The sequence below is a fragment of the Chaetodon auriga genome, chromosome 7 (assembly GCF_051107435.1).
Source record: "Chaetodon auriga isolate fChaAug3 chromosome 7, fChaAug3.hap1, whole genome shotgun sequence".
NCBI classification, from domain to species: Eukaryota; Metazoa; Chordata; class Actinopteri; order Chaetodontiformes; family Chaetodontidae; genus Chaetodon; species Chaetodon auriga.
Window position 1 is genome coordinate 26,920,334 of NC_135080.1, and position 15,395 is coordinate 26,935,728.

Here is a 15,395-nt window from a genome sequence, read left to right on the forward strand (position 1 = left end):
TATTGGTAAAGTAGAGCTTTGTGAATCTTATGGGAGTGAGCTGAGTTTTTACCACCACTGAAAGATAATTCCAATGATTATTCTCACAGCAACAACAACATGATAATACTAATACTAATAGTACTACTACTACTACTAATAATAATAATAATAATAATAGCTAATGGAGCAGACTCTGCTATCTGATGTTAGCACGGTCTCATTGAAAATACAGCTATTACAATGTTGGCAGGTTCTTTTCATCTGTGGTTTTCTTGTAAATTCTAAATATATTTACATTATGGATATAGTCTTTTTATAGGAATTTATGCCCCTTGAAATTTTTTGGGTGAAGCGGACAATGTTTAGCTCTTTTTCAAGAAAAATGGCAACAGTGTAGAAGTTAGTGTAGAAATGTCCAAGTCTCATTTTCAACAAGCATAGCAAAAATAAATGACATATATACATAAAATATAAAAATACAGTGTTTACCCTAATATAAAGTGGTAGGTTACTGAGCTACAAAAACAGTTTTAACGTAATCTTCTAAAGTTTTAAAATATTCTTCTCAAAGTTTTTGAATATATATGTCAAACTGTATTATTGCAATTCCTGATCAACAATAATTAGCAGTCAAAGTCGGAATATTTCAGGCCTCATTAATGTGCACATCAAAAAATCATTTGCTGAGACACACTTCTTTCTTGACATTGTTCCTTCTGTACAGCCATTTTTGTCACCATGTTTTGTTCTCCATCCTGTTGCTCATACAGAGTATAATTGCCACACTCACAGGCAGAAATGTGCCAGCCTGTTATTTGCAATGTGGGAGTTTGAATAGCAGCCTTTATGGAAACAGGTGCCAGTTACTGTAGGGAAGCAGAGCAATCTAACTCAGTCCTCCTTGCTTCCGCCAGCCATTCAGAGCACACAGTACCCCCTGCAGCCTGCAGCATTTCCTTCGTACATAATTAAGCCTTTCTCAAGAATACAGCATGACTAATACTGCCAATTTTTACATAGGGCTGTTCAAAAATGACTCATTGCCCTGCAACACTACACCACAAGCTTATTTGAGAGAGAGTACAAAACTAATTCTGATCACTACTCAGTAAGTCCATGTTTGAGAGGACAGGCAAAGGTTTGTAAGAACAGAATCAGATTTGAACATGCAATCCTGATCATGCGCTCTCATTTCTGGATTTAATCTCTGAGTTTTCTTCAGCTGTCATCTGTAAGGAGTACAGATGCATTGAAAAACAGGACAAACTGAACAGATGACACTGTTTGTCTGAGTCTGAATAGGATTCAGACTGCCAAAACAAATCTGATTCCACTCTTTGAAATGCACTCTCAAAGGTTGACTTGCAGACTAAGTAATAGGGATGTAACAATATGTTAAATGTTGCGATAGAAATGTTGATGCTGTCGTGGGGCTGTGACACCATCTACTGTGATGTTACATGGTTATTTTCCTTTTTGGAGATATTGTTTATATTTTTGTGTTGAAGATATTGTATTGTATTGTATTGTATTGGAATGTTTTTGTTTAAACAGCAGCGGACGCAATCATAGTAGTCAAGAAGACAGACTCCCATCATCCTTTGCATGCAAGCCAAGCACTGCTTATCTATCGTACCATGAGTTTTTGATAATGTTATAACCCTACTCAGTAGTGTCCAAATTTGCTTTATGCTTGCTCATATAATTTGCTGTCAATATACTCTCATACAGTAAGAGATGAATGTAAAAGGCACAAGTTCAAAAAGACGAAGAAAACAAAAGACAAAATGCTGTTAAAATTACTGTTATGTAAGAAAACTCTTTGAGAAAGTCTGCACTCCTCACACACTTCAGCATTTGTCTTACTTTTGTAGATTTGCAATGCTAAGCCTTAGCTGGCCATTTGTTTAGCTCTAGGAGCTGCTCTGTGCCTCACCTGACAACTCTAAAGGTAAATAATGATGTAGCTGATTTCTTCTGACAGAACTGCGTGTCTCTGCTCTGCATTTGCATGTTTTATGTTTGTTGCTGCAAGAATGGGAGCCCTGGATGTAGAGATAGTCGCATTTTAGTTGGTCAGTTCACTATATGTGCAGCACCCAGCTCTCAAGCCTACAACCATCCTTCGTTTCACTGAAAGCGATTAATACATATTTCTCCTGAAACTGTCTTTCGTGGTACGATTTTTCACTGAATTTATGGAGTTGTACTTTAAAATGATAAAACCACCATTGTAAAAACATCATTAATGTACACAATGTAATTTATTACCCCCCATAACACAAACCCATCTAGCTGTCAACACATTCAACTGCTGAATGAATAATCGTTCTAATATCTACGGAGAGAAAAGTAGCTGAAGTGGCAAAATGAGAGCATTAAAGAGAACAGAGCAGAATCTACTCTGACATGTTCCTCGTCAGAGTAGATTCTGCTCCGTTCTCCCCTTCATATGGCATTGTTTTGCAACAGCAGCGTGTGAGATTCTCAGCTTTCTTATCATTCTCAGTTTAAAGCAAAAGGCTTGGCTTAGTGTAAAGGAGCAAGAGTGTGGCTGTGATCATCTGTAGTGCATATTGTACTAATGAGACCGTTACAGAGAAAAAGCAAGCCCATGGGCCTCACAGATGTCACCATTCCACAGTGCTTAAATACATACTATCTGTGTTCTGCTGAATTTATCAGATGTATAGGAAATGTATCCTACCAGATCTGGTATTCGAAAAACAGGGTCTATGTTGTAATAAAAGGTTCAAAAAACAACTGTTTACAATCTGAATCCACCTTCAAAATGACAGAGAAATTGAAAATGGTTATATAGTAGAAACACTATCATATAGTGCATATACAAAAGTAACAATAATAATAATAACAACAGAAAAATCCCACCAAGTGTCAATGAACTCAACAGGGGAAATCTGTGTCCTACAAACACTTATACCACTGGTCTTAATTCATTTTGCCAAATACACTCCGGGGGGAAAGTAATTGCTGCCTGCATTACATTCACTGGTAGGAGGGCAGGACATCAAGCTGAACCTCTCACCTTATAGAATTGATACTATATGTTCACAAACAGTGCCTATCTACATATCCCACAGACACACAGAAACATTAAGATTTCTTTGGAGTTCACTTTGTTTGCATTCAACGAATATAAGTCGAATATTCACTCTCCTTTGAGCTGTGGCTGTTACGCCGCTGATGTTCCACTATGTTTACAAGTTAGTCTCTAACTTTGTCTGTCTGCTGGTTGGTGGTGGGCATGTAGCAATTTCAGAGCAATAGTTGTATTCATGTCATGTTCTACCAGAATCCAAGTGAATTACAATAATTAGTATGTGATTATACGTTTTAAAATGTATAATCTTAAACTTCAGCTCACTGTTAGTGGTACATTGACTGCCAAAAAAAAAACATATATTTTCGAAAACAGATGTTCATCAGATGTACTGATGATCAAACCGGGAGACTTTCATCTTTCAGCCATGCAGAAACCTGTCAGTGCCCTTACACTGTTTATAATATGCAGACAATTAACAGGACTTCGACTTTCAAAGACCTGGACACCTAAAGTAACACAACTGTAGTATATGTGTATCTGAAAATTGAGAATCCCTTTCCCATAAACCCTTTTGCTTGGTACCTTCATCCCTGTCCCTGAGGAGGATAAGTATATTAAAAGAAGATGCAGCCCTCTAACAGAACCTTGCTCAACAGTTTACCCATACATAGTCATCACTAAATAAAAAATAATGTAGTGTTGCTGTTTTTTGTTTTAGTTTTTCTATCATTTATCACATACCATTCATTTGTTCTCATCTTCCTCCCTTACCAAATTCTGGCTTTCCCTGGCAACATTTCAGCTGAATACGGTCAGTTCCCCTGGGCAACCCTGTTTATCACTGGAATATGGATCCAAAGAAGAGGACATGAAACAAGGGTTAAAATCACAGCCTTTACTGACAAGTGTTGTTTATCATTTTCTCTTCCTCACAGACTTGGACTTCTATGTACAGAGACAAAATGAGCAACTTTTTTTTTTGCTGCCACTGAGCATCAAACTATGATCCTCCTCCCCTCCCTCACCCAAACCGCTCTGCGGATGTGAAGCGGCAGTCTAAAAGAGAGCCAAGCCTGTCAGAGTCCTAATCATTGTCGAGAGGCCCTTGGCTCTGTATGCACAGCAGACGCCAGCCTCAATTAGACAGGTGTATACAGTCTGCCAGTGCATGAGAGGAGAGTGGACAGGCCCTATTCTCTGTACAAACACTGGTTCTGCGCCACTGCTGCTGGATCAATGCAGCTGTGGAACTCCAAGAGAACTTGGAGGCTGTACAGCAGTCAGCAGCAGTGGCTGAAAATAAGCAGAGAAGGACAGAGGAGATGTTGACAGAGGAGGAAATGAGACATCGTCGGGGGAAATGAGGAGCAGTTGATGCCGATTACAAACGTAGCTTGTCAAAGCTGGTGTGCTGTGTTGCTTTTTTCCAAGTAACACTTTGACAGTGAATAGACGATCAGATGACAGTCTGCTCCATCACTAAGAGAGTGTGTAAATATAGAGCCACGAGGAGAGCTGAGACAGCTTCTGTAGCTGCTACATGCACCGTTTCATCACAGCAGGAGTGAAATATCTTTCTCACATTGGATCAAAGACCTTTGTTTTATTTTAACACCAGCCTATATTCAGAACCATTTACACCTCCTAGCAGTATTTCTAAGCTGTGTATAAACAGACAATTAATAAACACACCTATAATGAAAACTTGACCAGAGTCATCAGAAAAGATATACTCCTTAGTGTTATGCAGTCCAATACAAAAGATCTACAACCGATGATATGCTAGTGGTTGTAAATGTGGTTCAGCATGACACCTTAAAATATAATCCACAACAATACAATACCATGTACCTTTCATGCCTAGGCGAGACAAACCATCACATTGGCACATTATCCTTGAGCCCTGTGGATCGGCATGAGACCCTGCTGGACCTCCACACCCTTACTTTCCACCTTACCATAAAAAGGACTTTTGTCCTATACTTCCAGCATAGACATAGAATGTTGGCACTGGACGTTGTGTGGTGTTTGTTGTCTAATATGAGCAAAATTCGTGGGAATAATGGGCTACCTTCCCCCAAACCGTTTGGCACAGAGCTCCAGAAACCAACCATTATAAACCACCACGTATTGGATACTCATGCCCCCCTCAGGATCAGTTATAGTAACTTGTGCAGCACAGTCTTTTACAGATGCATGCATGACTGTAGACTTTTACTGTTACAAATTGTGCCTCAGTGGTGTACGCTACGAGACTTTAAATCCTTTTATAAAGGTAAGGGGTTACCATGAAGTGTTATGAAATTGAGTGTATGATTTGATATATTGAGAATATTTTGTTGATCACCTCCTGCTGACCACCATCCACCAAATCCTCACTGCCAATCAGTGGCAGTTACAGGCCATGTGAGTGCAATGATTCATTGATATTTTATAGCAGAGCACTGCTTAGGCTGAGGCAGGACATCAAGCCCAACATAGCTCAGATTGGCCATTGATTTATAAGAAATATCCCCAGGTGCCCTGGGTGTGATGTTGACTGACAGCTGCAACATGACAGCCATCAATTAGACTGTGCTAAGTATTAACACAGCAGCTGGGAACTTGGGAATTATTGTGAGAATTAAGTGCATCTGTAATCAGAATTGGATTTAGACACTGTTCTATTGTCAGATTTAGAACCAAATGAGAGACATTCAGCTTGCGTCATGGAGTGTTATTCAAAGAACAGAATACATCGGAGAGCTGAAGCGATGTTCAAAGATGACAGGATGTGGGATGTGATGGTGACACATAAAGCAGGTGCAGTTCAAAGCATATCACATCCCATTTGCATCTTCTCTAATTTAACTCAGAGAGGCTCTGTCATGAGAAATCTCAAACACGGGAGGAGACAGAGATATTGTAAAGCAGATGAATGCAGCCTTCAGGAAACCAGCTTTGACTGACAGAGATGAGGGTAAACACTTCACAAGCATGCCGCTCGCTTCAGAGGCACTGTTATGCAAAGAAGGGGATAGATGGAGAAAAGGGAAAATGAGAGTGCTCCACCCCTCCACCCCCTCAGCTCCTCTCAGGAGGTGTCAGGAGCTGTGTGTAAAGAACCCATCGCCCCCATTTCCTGTGAGAGGGAGTAGTGCTGAATTTTGATAACACTCATTTCCAATTGAGCTCTTCAAAGAGGAAAAGGCTCTGAGACAATTAGAATGAGAACGCAGCCTCGGCACCCTGAATAGCCCTTGATGAGAGCAACGGGCAAGTTTGGATAGGTTAATCAGCAGTAATCGGAAAGCAGGTGTTGAACACGCAACCTTACAATCCTCCATCCCAAATTATATGATCGTCACATTCACAAAAGTGCGTCTTGTAATTAAACACAGTGTCCTTTCCCACTGTCTTTTCCTTATTCAAAAGCGTGAAGCAGCGCTGATTGCATCAGATCAGTGACACCAAGAACAAATTGCTTTTCTGCCGTGGCAGGGATGATGAAGGGGGTGGGAACAGGTTGCGCATGTGTGTGTATGTGTTTGGAGAGAGGAGAGGCACCATGGTGACTTTAATCTGAAGATGATGCAAAAATTACTGTGCAAAAATTATCTTCTCAAGCTGTGGAAAAGAGGATTTCAAGTTTCATTTTTAATCAGAATAGAGAGAATCTTTGAAACAGGCCTACAGCTCAAACCCAGGTATATTGTTTACAGCACATAAAGTGACATGCGAATACATGTCTGATGTTAATATTTGAAGTGGCCAAGTGAAAGTGACCAATTCTCCTTTGCATATGAAAACAGCTTGCTGTTTTTCATTGAAGGTTTCATTCTATGATGAAAAAATGACTGAAATTTTGGTTCAATGCTTACAGTAAATGTGCTGTAAAATCATCAAATTCTGTAATGGTAAGACTCTAATCAAAAGCCAGGGCTACTTCCTCTGAAAGAGTTTCTCTCCAGTGTAATGAAGTGTGATAAAATACATCTACTAGCAAGTCTTATGATGAAAATAAACAGGAGTGCACAGAACTTTTTTTTTTGTCAGGTAAGTACCAGAAGATGGTGTTTGGCCAATTATTACCATGCAATGTGTCTCAATTAATGCAGTCTTCCTTGTGGCTCTCCTCTGTGTCTCCCTCACTGTCCTCTTCAGCATCCTACATGGTGATGTGATGATGACGAGGCACTTCCCAGTTCTGGTTCAGCATTTAATTAGTTGTCTCCACCCACAGGTCAACTGCTGAGTCAAATGTCTCTGTGGTGATCTTTGACAGGTGAATGTAAGACGAGTATGTGACAGATGAGATCTGTATTTGGTTTTTATTATGTTGAGATGTGAGGATCCAGGCGCCCCTATAGCTCAGTTGGTGTGTGCACCCCATGTATTGAGGCTGTCAGTCCTCTGCAGTGGCCACAGGTTTGACTCCCACCTGCGGCTCATTTGCTGCATGTCGTCCCCTCTCTCTGCCCCCTTTCCTGTCGTGCCTTCAGCTGTCGCTATCGTAAAGGCTAAAAAGCCCAAAAACATAATTAAAAACAAAAAAGATGTGAGGATTCCCTCTCGCATGCTGCATTGCAAGGCAGCATAATAAAAATTTGCCTATCTTGCTGATGGTGGAGTAACAATCTGGATTGCTTGTATTTATTCTTTGGACCAAATCATACCTGCCAAGTGTTGTTCTGCTTCCATTCTCTCATTGGAGAGTTTAGGTGTTTTTTGTGATGTCCTCTGATCTATCAAGCAGCCACCAACTGTTAATAGGACCACTAGCTGCATGGCAGGGAGACATAATGCACATTCAGCACTATTGGCTACTGGAAATGACAATCAATATCTACAACAAGTCACTCCAAGGCTTCCTGTTTTTACAGGAAACACGTAAATATACAGAACCAAAGAGCAACAAGAGTTATATTTCTGGCAGTGTGAAGGAGGCTTATAGACAGCATTTAGATTAACCCAGTTAATTTGACTGAAAGCTGATTTAGTCCAGAATGTCACTATATAGGCATAATACTAACTATTTCTGATCCTTAAACTAGATTTCTAGATTTATCAAAAAAGACTTGCTGCATAAGTAATCTGGAGCCTTCAGGGCCTGTGTCGTTCAGGGCCCCTTTGCACTTTCCCATTTGCATGTACAAACATAAAATTTACAAAAAATATGTTTGAACTGCTAATTGACTAAATGAAACCTAAACAAAAGATTTTGTAATTAATTTGATACGTCACCATTCTTCTCCAGTGGCGAGTCAAAAATGTTTATGGCATGTTGGATGTAGGTTGCACTGGGAATCCTGGAAACATTCAACAACATCAAGGATGTATTTAGCCTTGGTTAGCACATGAAGCCTATAAGCCAGGGGACACTGCTAGCGTAGCTCTATCAAAGTGAAGAAATATACCGTCCAACCAGGGCTGGATTACAAAGGTAAAGCAGGCACCTACCCTGACACTGTGAGGAAATTAGTTTGTTACAATCTCATTAATGGAAAATTTATTTTCTATATGCAGCACTAAAGTACGTTATACGCTAAAATCATATGGGCTTTGAGACAACACCTGCATTATTACAGAGTCCTTGGGCCCTGTTTTGTCGAATATCACTAACTTCATTATTGAGTTTCTATTGTACGTTGATGTTGCATTCTAATATAAAAAAAAAAAAAAAAAAGTGCTTTAACAAGCTATAACAAAGCAATTACTAACTAATACATAATTCACAGTGAAAAAACAGGGGAGTCAGTAGGGGTTCACAGCACATTTTTGCCCCTGGGCGAAAGTGGGTTAATCCAGCCCTGCTTTTAACGTCTCCAAAACTGTCCTATCCAGTTGCTTGGTAAAATTGTAGACTGACATTGGTGTTTAGCCGTTAGTCTTGACAAAAACCTTGCACCTCCCACGCTTTAAAAACCCACATGTGAAACCCAAGAGCATACTGCTTCCGCTCAGAGAAAAATGATCATATAATAATATAATGGTAGTGTGGTGACAAATGTAAAAAGAAAAGTGATGTTTTAACACAGAGACTAACCAACGTGTGTGTTCAGGTTGTGTAACAATACATTCCTTACTTTGGCAAACAAAGTAAAAAAGCCTGTTCCCTCAGAATCAGAAGACAGTGATGTGTGTATGTGTATTTGTTCTACTCAGTTGTTGCTGTTCTTGTCCTAAAATAAAGCCCCCTTAGCCCACTGAGCCTTGCAGCAGCCATTAGTTTGAGGCATCTCTCCCAGCAGAGCACTGACAATGATGACAGGCAGTGGCAATGCAAGCAGGCCCTGGGGGTGGGACTGCAGGGGCATTGCTTGCTCCGGGTCAGCCAGGGCCAACATATTTATCTGAGTAGTAATCTCAAGTAAAAAAGACAGAATGCCTGACCCCAAAACCTCAGGGACATCATCAAAACAGCTCCTATTTCAGGTCCACCATAACTTTCCAAGCCGCTCAATGCCTGCTGTCAGACAGCACAGACTGCTTTAACCAGAGAGAGAGCCTAACTGATGAATAACAGAGCTGCAATCAGCAGTGAGTGTAGCAGCTAGGGTAAACCGTTAAGTAGAAACAAGACCGATTGCTCATGGATCTGAGCTCCGAGCTGAAACTGACCTAAAGCTGAAACTGCAATATTTTCACCTCACTACGGACTCAGACTTGAGACATGGCCTCACTCTGATAGCTATTACATTTGCATTTTTTCCCCTGTACAACCACAGGACTTCAACACATGACAAATATGTGAGTGTGAAAGAATAGAGGAGAGTATGATCAAATTAGCAAAAACTAGTTAACATATAGCAAACCTGGGGGCAGATACTGAACCCTGTTGGGTGGTACCAAGGCAAAATATCATTTTGATGCCATGTGTAGTTTGCTGTGTGGTCAAAACAACAACTCAGGGGCCCATTGTATGTTAATCAGGTCCATAAATCAAGTTTTCGAACCTTCCATTTAACCATTAATTGCCATTAATTGGATAAACCTGAGTTGATATCCATCGCAGTGAACATCATGTCTGCTTGTGTGTCTGTTTCCTTACTGATGTGTAGCTGTACATTATCATGTACGCATTATCATGCTGTGTTAATACAGCACAATTAAAGATCACTGTGAGGTTTTCTGTCTGTACAAACTGATTTTCATTCCATACAGAAATGAATGGTAACACATGGCTGCCTGGAAAGTTGAAAAACAAAGACATTTAAAATTTAAAACACTCTGACATGATTTGGAAGATGGCCATATGTAAGATAAAGTATTTGTGATTTGTAATACATGGGATGAAGCATAACGCAGAACTGTATGTTACAGATCCCTGCAGGGAAACTATCTGCCTTCCAGAAAGGTCAGAGGTCAAGGTCAGCCACAGACCATCACCCTGAAGCGAGTAGTGATCCAAAAAAGGACAGTCTCTGTAACCTCTGCCATTTTGCTTCACTTTGCCTTGCTTCCCAAAGACATTTCATTTATTTCATGCTAGGTTTATTTTATACAAGAGAAGAACACACTGTTCTGTGCATCAGTGACAGTGAGGAGCTTTGAATCAGTATCATTGCAAGAGGTGGCAGCCAGACAAAGAGGCTGCAGGGTCCTGGCACTGCTGATTACAGGCTAATCAGGGGGCAGGCTGAAGGATGGCATTGTTAATGTGAAGTATCACTTGCCGTGGGTGATACTTGTCTATTAGAGCAAGAATAGCATCTCATGAAGCTGAATATCTTAACACTGCTAATGATAGATGAACACTGAACAGTGAGCAGATCTACATGCACAAAACATGAACAAGTTACAGATTAGATACTTTAGAACATTATGCTTAATATGGATTAGAGAGGTCTGATGTTAAAAAATGTGAAAAGCTGGGGCACAGTGCCTCAGCTGGTTAAATCTTAACACAGCCACTTAGAGGTAGATCGTTAAAAGTTGTGCTGCCAAGCACTGTTCAAACCCAAAGAATGACTTTTTACATTTTTGTCAAGTTCCCAAAGTTTCCAGTGATACCAAACATGCCAGGTTTGGTTCTGTGAAAATAGGCCTAAAATGATACACACGGCAGAGAAAACATTTCAGTTGGATGTACTAGTGCAGCTGTAAACACACAACATCAGGGTTCTGAATGTCTCACTTAGTTTAAGGATTATATGTCTTCAGTGATACAGTGTAGAAAGCAACACTTGGCGTCATAGCATTAGGGCCTTGTCCGTGCACAAATCTTCAAACAAAGCGTTGCTAAAAGTATTAACAGACTATCCATATTTCTTATTTAGTTTTGAGTGATATTAAACTTTTGGGAGCCCCTTTCCAATAACTATACCTTTTACAGGGGTATAAAGGGTTTACAAGTTGTATTTAATGCAGCCATTAATGATTAATCTTATTATATATTTTGTAGCATAGTTATTAATACAATTCCCTCTTCGTGTTTCCACAGACACTGAACTGAGCTGCAGTGGATGCATAACAGCATCAAGAGGAAATTTGATACTAAAAGTCAAAAATATAATTTTTGAAGATATCTATTGGCTTCACTGACTCAGACTGCTGAAGCCTCATATTAACTTCAGATAAACTTTAGAATGCATTTTTGTCCCCACCACTTGCACTGGAAGCACATTAGAGAGGGATCTCTTAATGGCCAGTATGAGCAGGAAGAATGATTACAGCAAGCAACAGTTTCAAAGCTTGTATGAGCAACTATCCTTTAAGAAAATTTATCTTAGGGTTGTCAGGTTGTGGCTGGTGTTTTGCATCAACAGCAAGAGTTGTTATTGTCTTTTTGCTCTTTGGTTCATCAGGGAGACCCCTACAGTGGACGCTTTGACCTCTGACCTGAACCACAGTGCATTAACAATTTAACATTTCTTACTGCAGACTGGGTATATTATGAAGAAACAAACCCTTTAATGGTGACTTTGTAACATTATACACTCACTAACTGATTTTTGCTATTGGTTTAAGACCATGATTAATTCATTCATTTTTTCTTACATTATATTTATTCAGCTGACATTCAAAGAGACTTACAGTACCCAAACATTGCATGCTGAATTGCTTCAAGTACTAGATTTAGAAATATTCAGCAATAGGCAATGGGAAGCTTGAACCTTTATGCAGCCTGAACAGAGTTTTCAGTTTCAGGAAGATGCATAGACTTTCTGCTGTCCTGATGTCAATGGGAAGCTCGTTCCACCATTGTGGAGCAAACAGTCATGACATGACTATTAATCACTCACCAGCCAGAGAGCTTTTTCACAACCTGTGAACCCACCCAAAAGTTGTTCTTATTTATAGCTCATTAGCTACAGCTGATAAAATCCTTTTTTACAGTGTCAAAAGTGGCATCCATTTTTCTTCTCCCTGGTCCTTTTTCAGTCATGTAATGTGTCTGTGTGCCTGTACTTTGTTTCAGATTACACTTTACAGATTAAGAAATTTTGCGCCAGAAGTGTACAATGAAATGAAAATTGAAAACTAATCAGCAAATAAAATAAAACAATGTATTAAAAGATGAATGAAATTTTGTTGAATGTTTGATTTGTGTCCATTAATCTTTCTATCTCTCTGCCATCCGCCTCAGTTATGACTAATAACAGCAAAGTGAAGCCATTGATTTATTTAGTGATCTTGCTTGTGGCTCTCTTTTCCCACATCTCAGTCTGATTGTACACTACACACTAATTGTATACAGTACCACATACATTATTAATTTTTCTAGTGATCTGTTTTGCAGTTAGTATAAAAGAAGTCAAGATATTTTTCTGTTTCATACCAGATGAAAACTAAGTAAATGGATCTTCAGAATGCCACCTTCAGTTTAACACTAAAAAAAAGCAAATTCCTTTCATATTGCAATGTGGGCAAATACTGCTCACCAACAGTACTGTGCAGTCGAAATCAGCCTAAGTCTACATACTTACCTTATTTGGTACACTTAATTTTCCTGTGGGAACCCCCTACAGACTCATATCTGCTTAGTATGTAGTGTGGAATTAGAACACAGCTCTCTTAACATCTCACTATAGCATTCCATTTTTAAAGGACTGATACCATGTATGAAACTCACCTAAGTACTTCTAAACAGTAAACAGCTCAATATATGCCATGATTAATCATGTGCTTTTTGCACACCTTCACTATCACGTCAGCAATCAGAAATGAACACATAAAGCCAGTCACCACATTTTTTTGTGATGGCTTGGCATCACTGGGTGATTATGCAAACACAAACACAAGCGTAAACATCCATCACAACATGAATTACCAAGGTTGTGGAGTCAGCGGGTGTCAGCTGTGTCTACACAAACACATTCAATTAAAAGATGAGTGGCTGATGACTGAGCAGGAGTGTGTCTTCGGGTAACTTCTTTCCTTGACAAGTTCATTCTTGTCATCCATCCAATATAGAGAGGAGTGTGTAAGATACTAAGGTAATGGTTTTAATGCACAGAATACACATAGTGAGAACTGATTTAATAATAAATCCCTGGGATTTAATTTGAAGTCCAAGGAAGAGGAAAATAATGAGTGATTGTTCAAATTTCTGCAACTATCCAGTGAGACAACTCTCTAACATCACTCATGTTTTGTAGCCTTCTGTATTTTGTCAGGGGATATGAATAATGCAGGAAGGCTGCAAAAAACATTATCAGCCATTCCACTATTGTGACAAGAGCACCAGGAGATAGGCTGCATTCATTTAGAGCACTTCTAGTTTTTTCTGAGGCTGGAAAATGACATTTTTATCAGCCCGTTTGCCTCCTAGAGTTTCTTTTTTCTTCTTGAAAATTGAAAACTTGAGGCAAGGATAACAAAACCATATATGAATCCTATAAGAAGTTGTAACTACAATTAGAATGTGATTTCTATTCTAGAAAATGTGTTTTGACTGATAACTTCAATAGTCTAGTGTAGAGGATGTGTACTACTGTATGTAGCCCACACATGCAATATTATCTAACTGCAATGAGAAAAACCCAGCCTTAATATAACAAAAATACCACAACCCTGTTAGTGCTCATGTGTTCATTACATTATGGAGTGTGTTTTCCGAGGAAAGCTGGAGATCCGTGCGAGCACATGGAAGGACTGACAAAAGAAAATCGTGAAAACGGAAAGCTTCCCGGCCGAAAATAAGACACAATTCCACAACAGAAACATCTAATTCAGGAGTAACGAGATCGAAGGCTGGAAAGCTCTTCTGAACACTCATTAACCACGGGAGGAAATTCAAAAACGTGGAGTAAATATTTTCGACAATTCTTACCTTTAGCGCCCATGTCCGTCATCACCGCCACCAGAAGAAGCAGGAGAGGAAAATAATCTCTGAACGTATTCATCATGTTTTGTCCCCGTTTTGCGCTCCTCGAGCTTTCGTAGTGACCGTCCTTGGGATCAACACTTTTCCTCTGGCGCACTGAAACACTGAGAGCTCCGCCGAACACCGAGTACACACACGGAGCGCTCCTCTGGTGACTTCAGCCCGGGTTGACTGGCTGAATTTACTCACTGACAGAGACGATGGGCTTTCACTTTAGACTCCAGATTACTGAGTGTCAAGAGTGCAGTGAGTGAAGGCTGGAGTGAGTGGAGCTGCTCCTGCCGCCGCCGCCGCCGCTGCTGCTGCCCCGCTCCGTGCTCTGTGCTGGGAGCCTCCTCCTCAGGGCAGCGCCGCCGCCGCCGTGCATTCAGCACCACGGACAGCTCCTAGCGTTGGCCAATGGAACACAGGGAAAGCAAATGAAGCTCAAAGTTTGGGACATGCTCAACTAAAATCTGCGTAATTACACCTGAATTGGCTTTTAGGTACATAAAGTGTGTTTTGAACATCACTAAATACTTCTTTTTATGCGACCATTGAATTCCATTCATTTCACCAGAGGTGGAGGGATTCTGTTGCTTTGTGACCACACTGCAAAAATATAGGTAAAAGCCCTGCATGCAAAGTGAAAGTGAAAGTACTCACCCATAATGGTGCCTTTCAGTTCTATATTGCTACATACACTCAGTTGATCTGGTGTACCTAGCTAAAACTAAACCAGTCAAATCCAACGGTCATGCAGTAAATCCTCCCTACATGAAGGCTATGATGTTCACTTAGCTGAAATTATTTGAGAGAGACAGACATGTTGACTCTGCTGCTGAACATGACACAGAGAGGTATTTATATCATTTAGCATTATTTAGCCTACCTAACCTATACCTATAAATAGGGTGGACAAAATAATATGAACACCTTTCAGAAGAACCCAGTACAGTTCAACATCGCCCCGAACTGCAGCCTCCAAATGATCATACAGTTGAAACAACACCTCTTTTCTTAGGCTTGATTCATGAGAAGAGCTAAAAGTCATGATATCTC

General features: G+C 40.0%; 1 protein-coding gene across 2 annotated transcripts in view; it reads right to left on the reverse strand.

Annotated features, from left to right (window-relative positions):
- LOC143323674 (seizure protein 6 homolog) overlaps positions 1-14,748 on the reverse strand; it is a 248,807-nt gene extending 234,059 nt beyond the window's left edge. For both annotated transcript variants that reach the window (XM_076735670.1, XM_076735669.1), the window contains exon 1: positions 14,301-14,748. In XM_076735670.1, the coding sequence (XP_076591785.1) occupies positions 14,301-14,376 (76 nt within the window). In that variant the 5' untranslated portion in view covers positions 14,377-14,748. The remainder of the gene's footprint in view (positions 1-14,300) is intronic.
- Between the last annotated feature and the right edge of the window lie 647 nt (positions 14,749-15,395).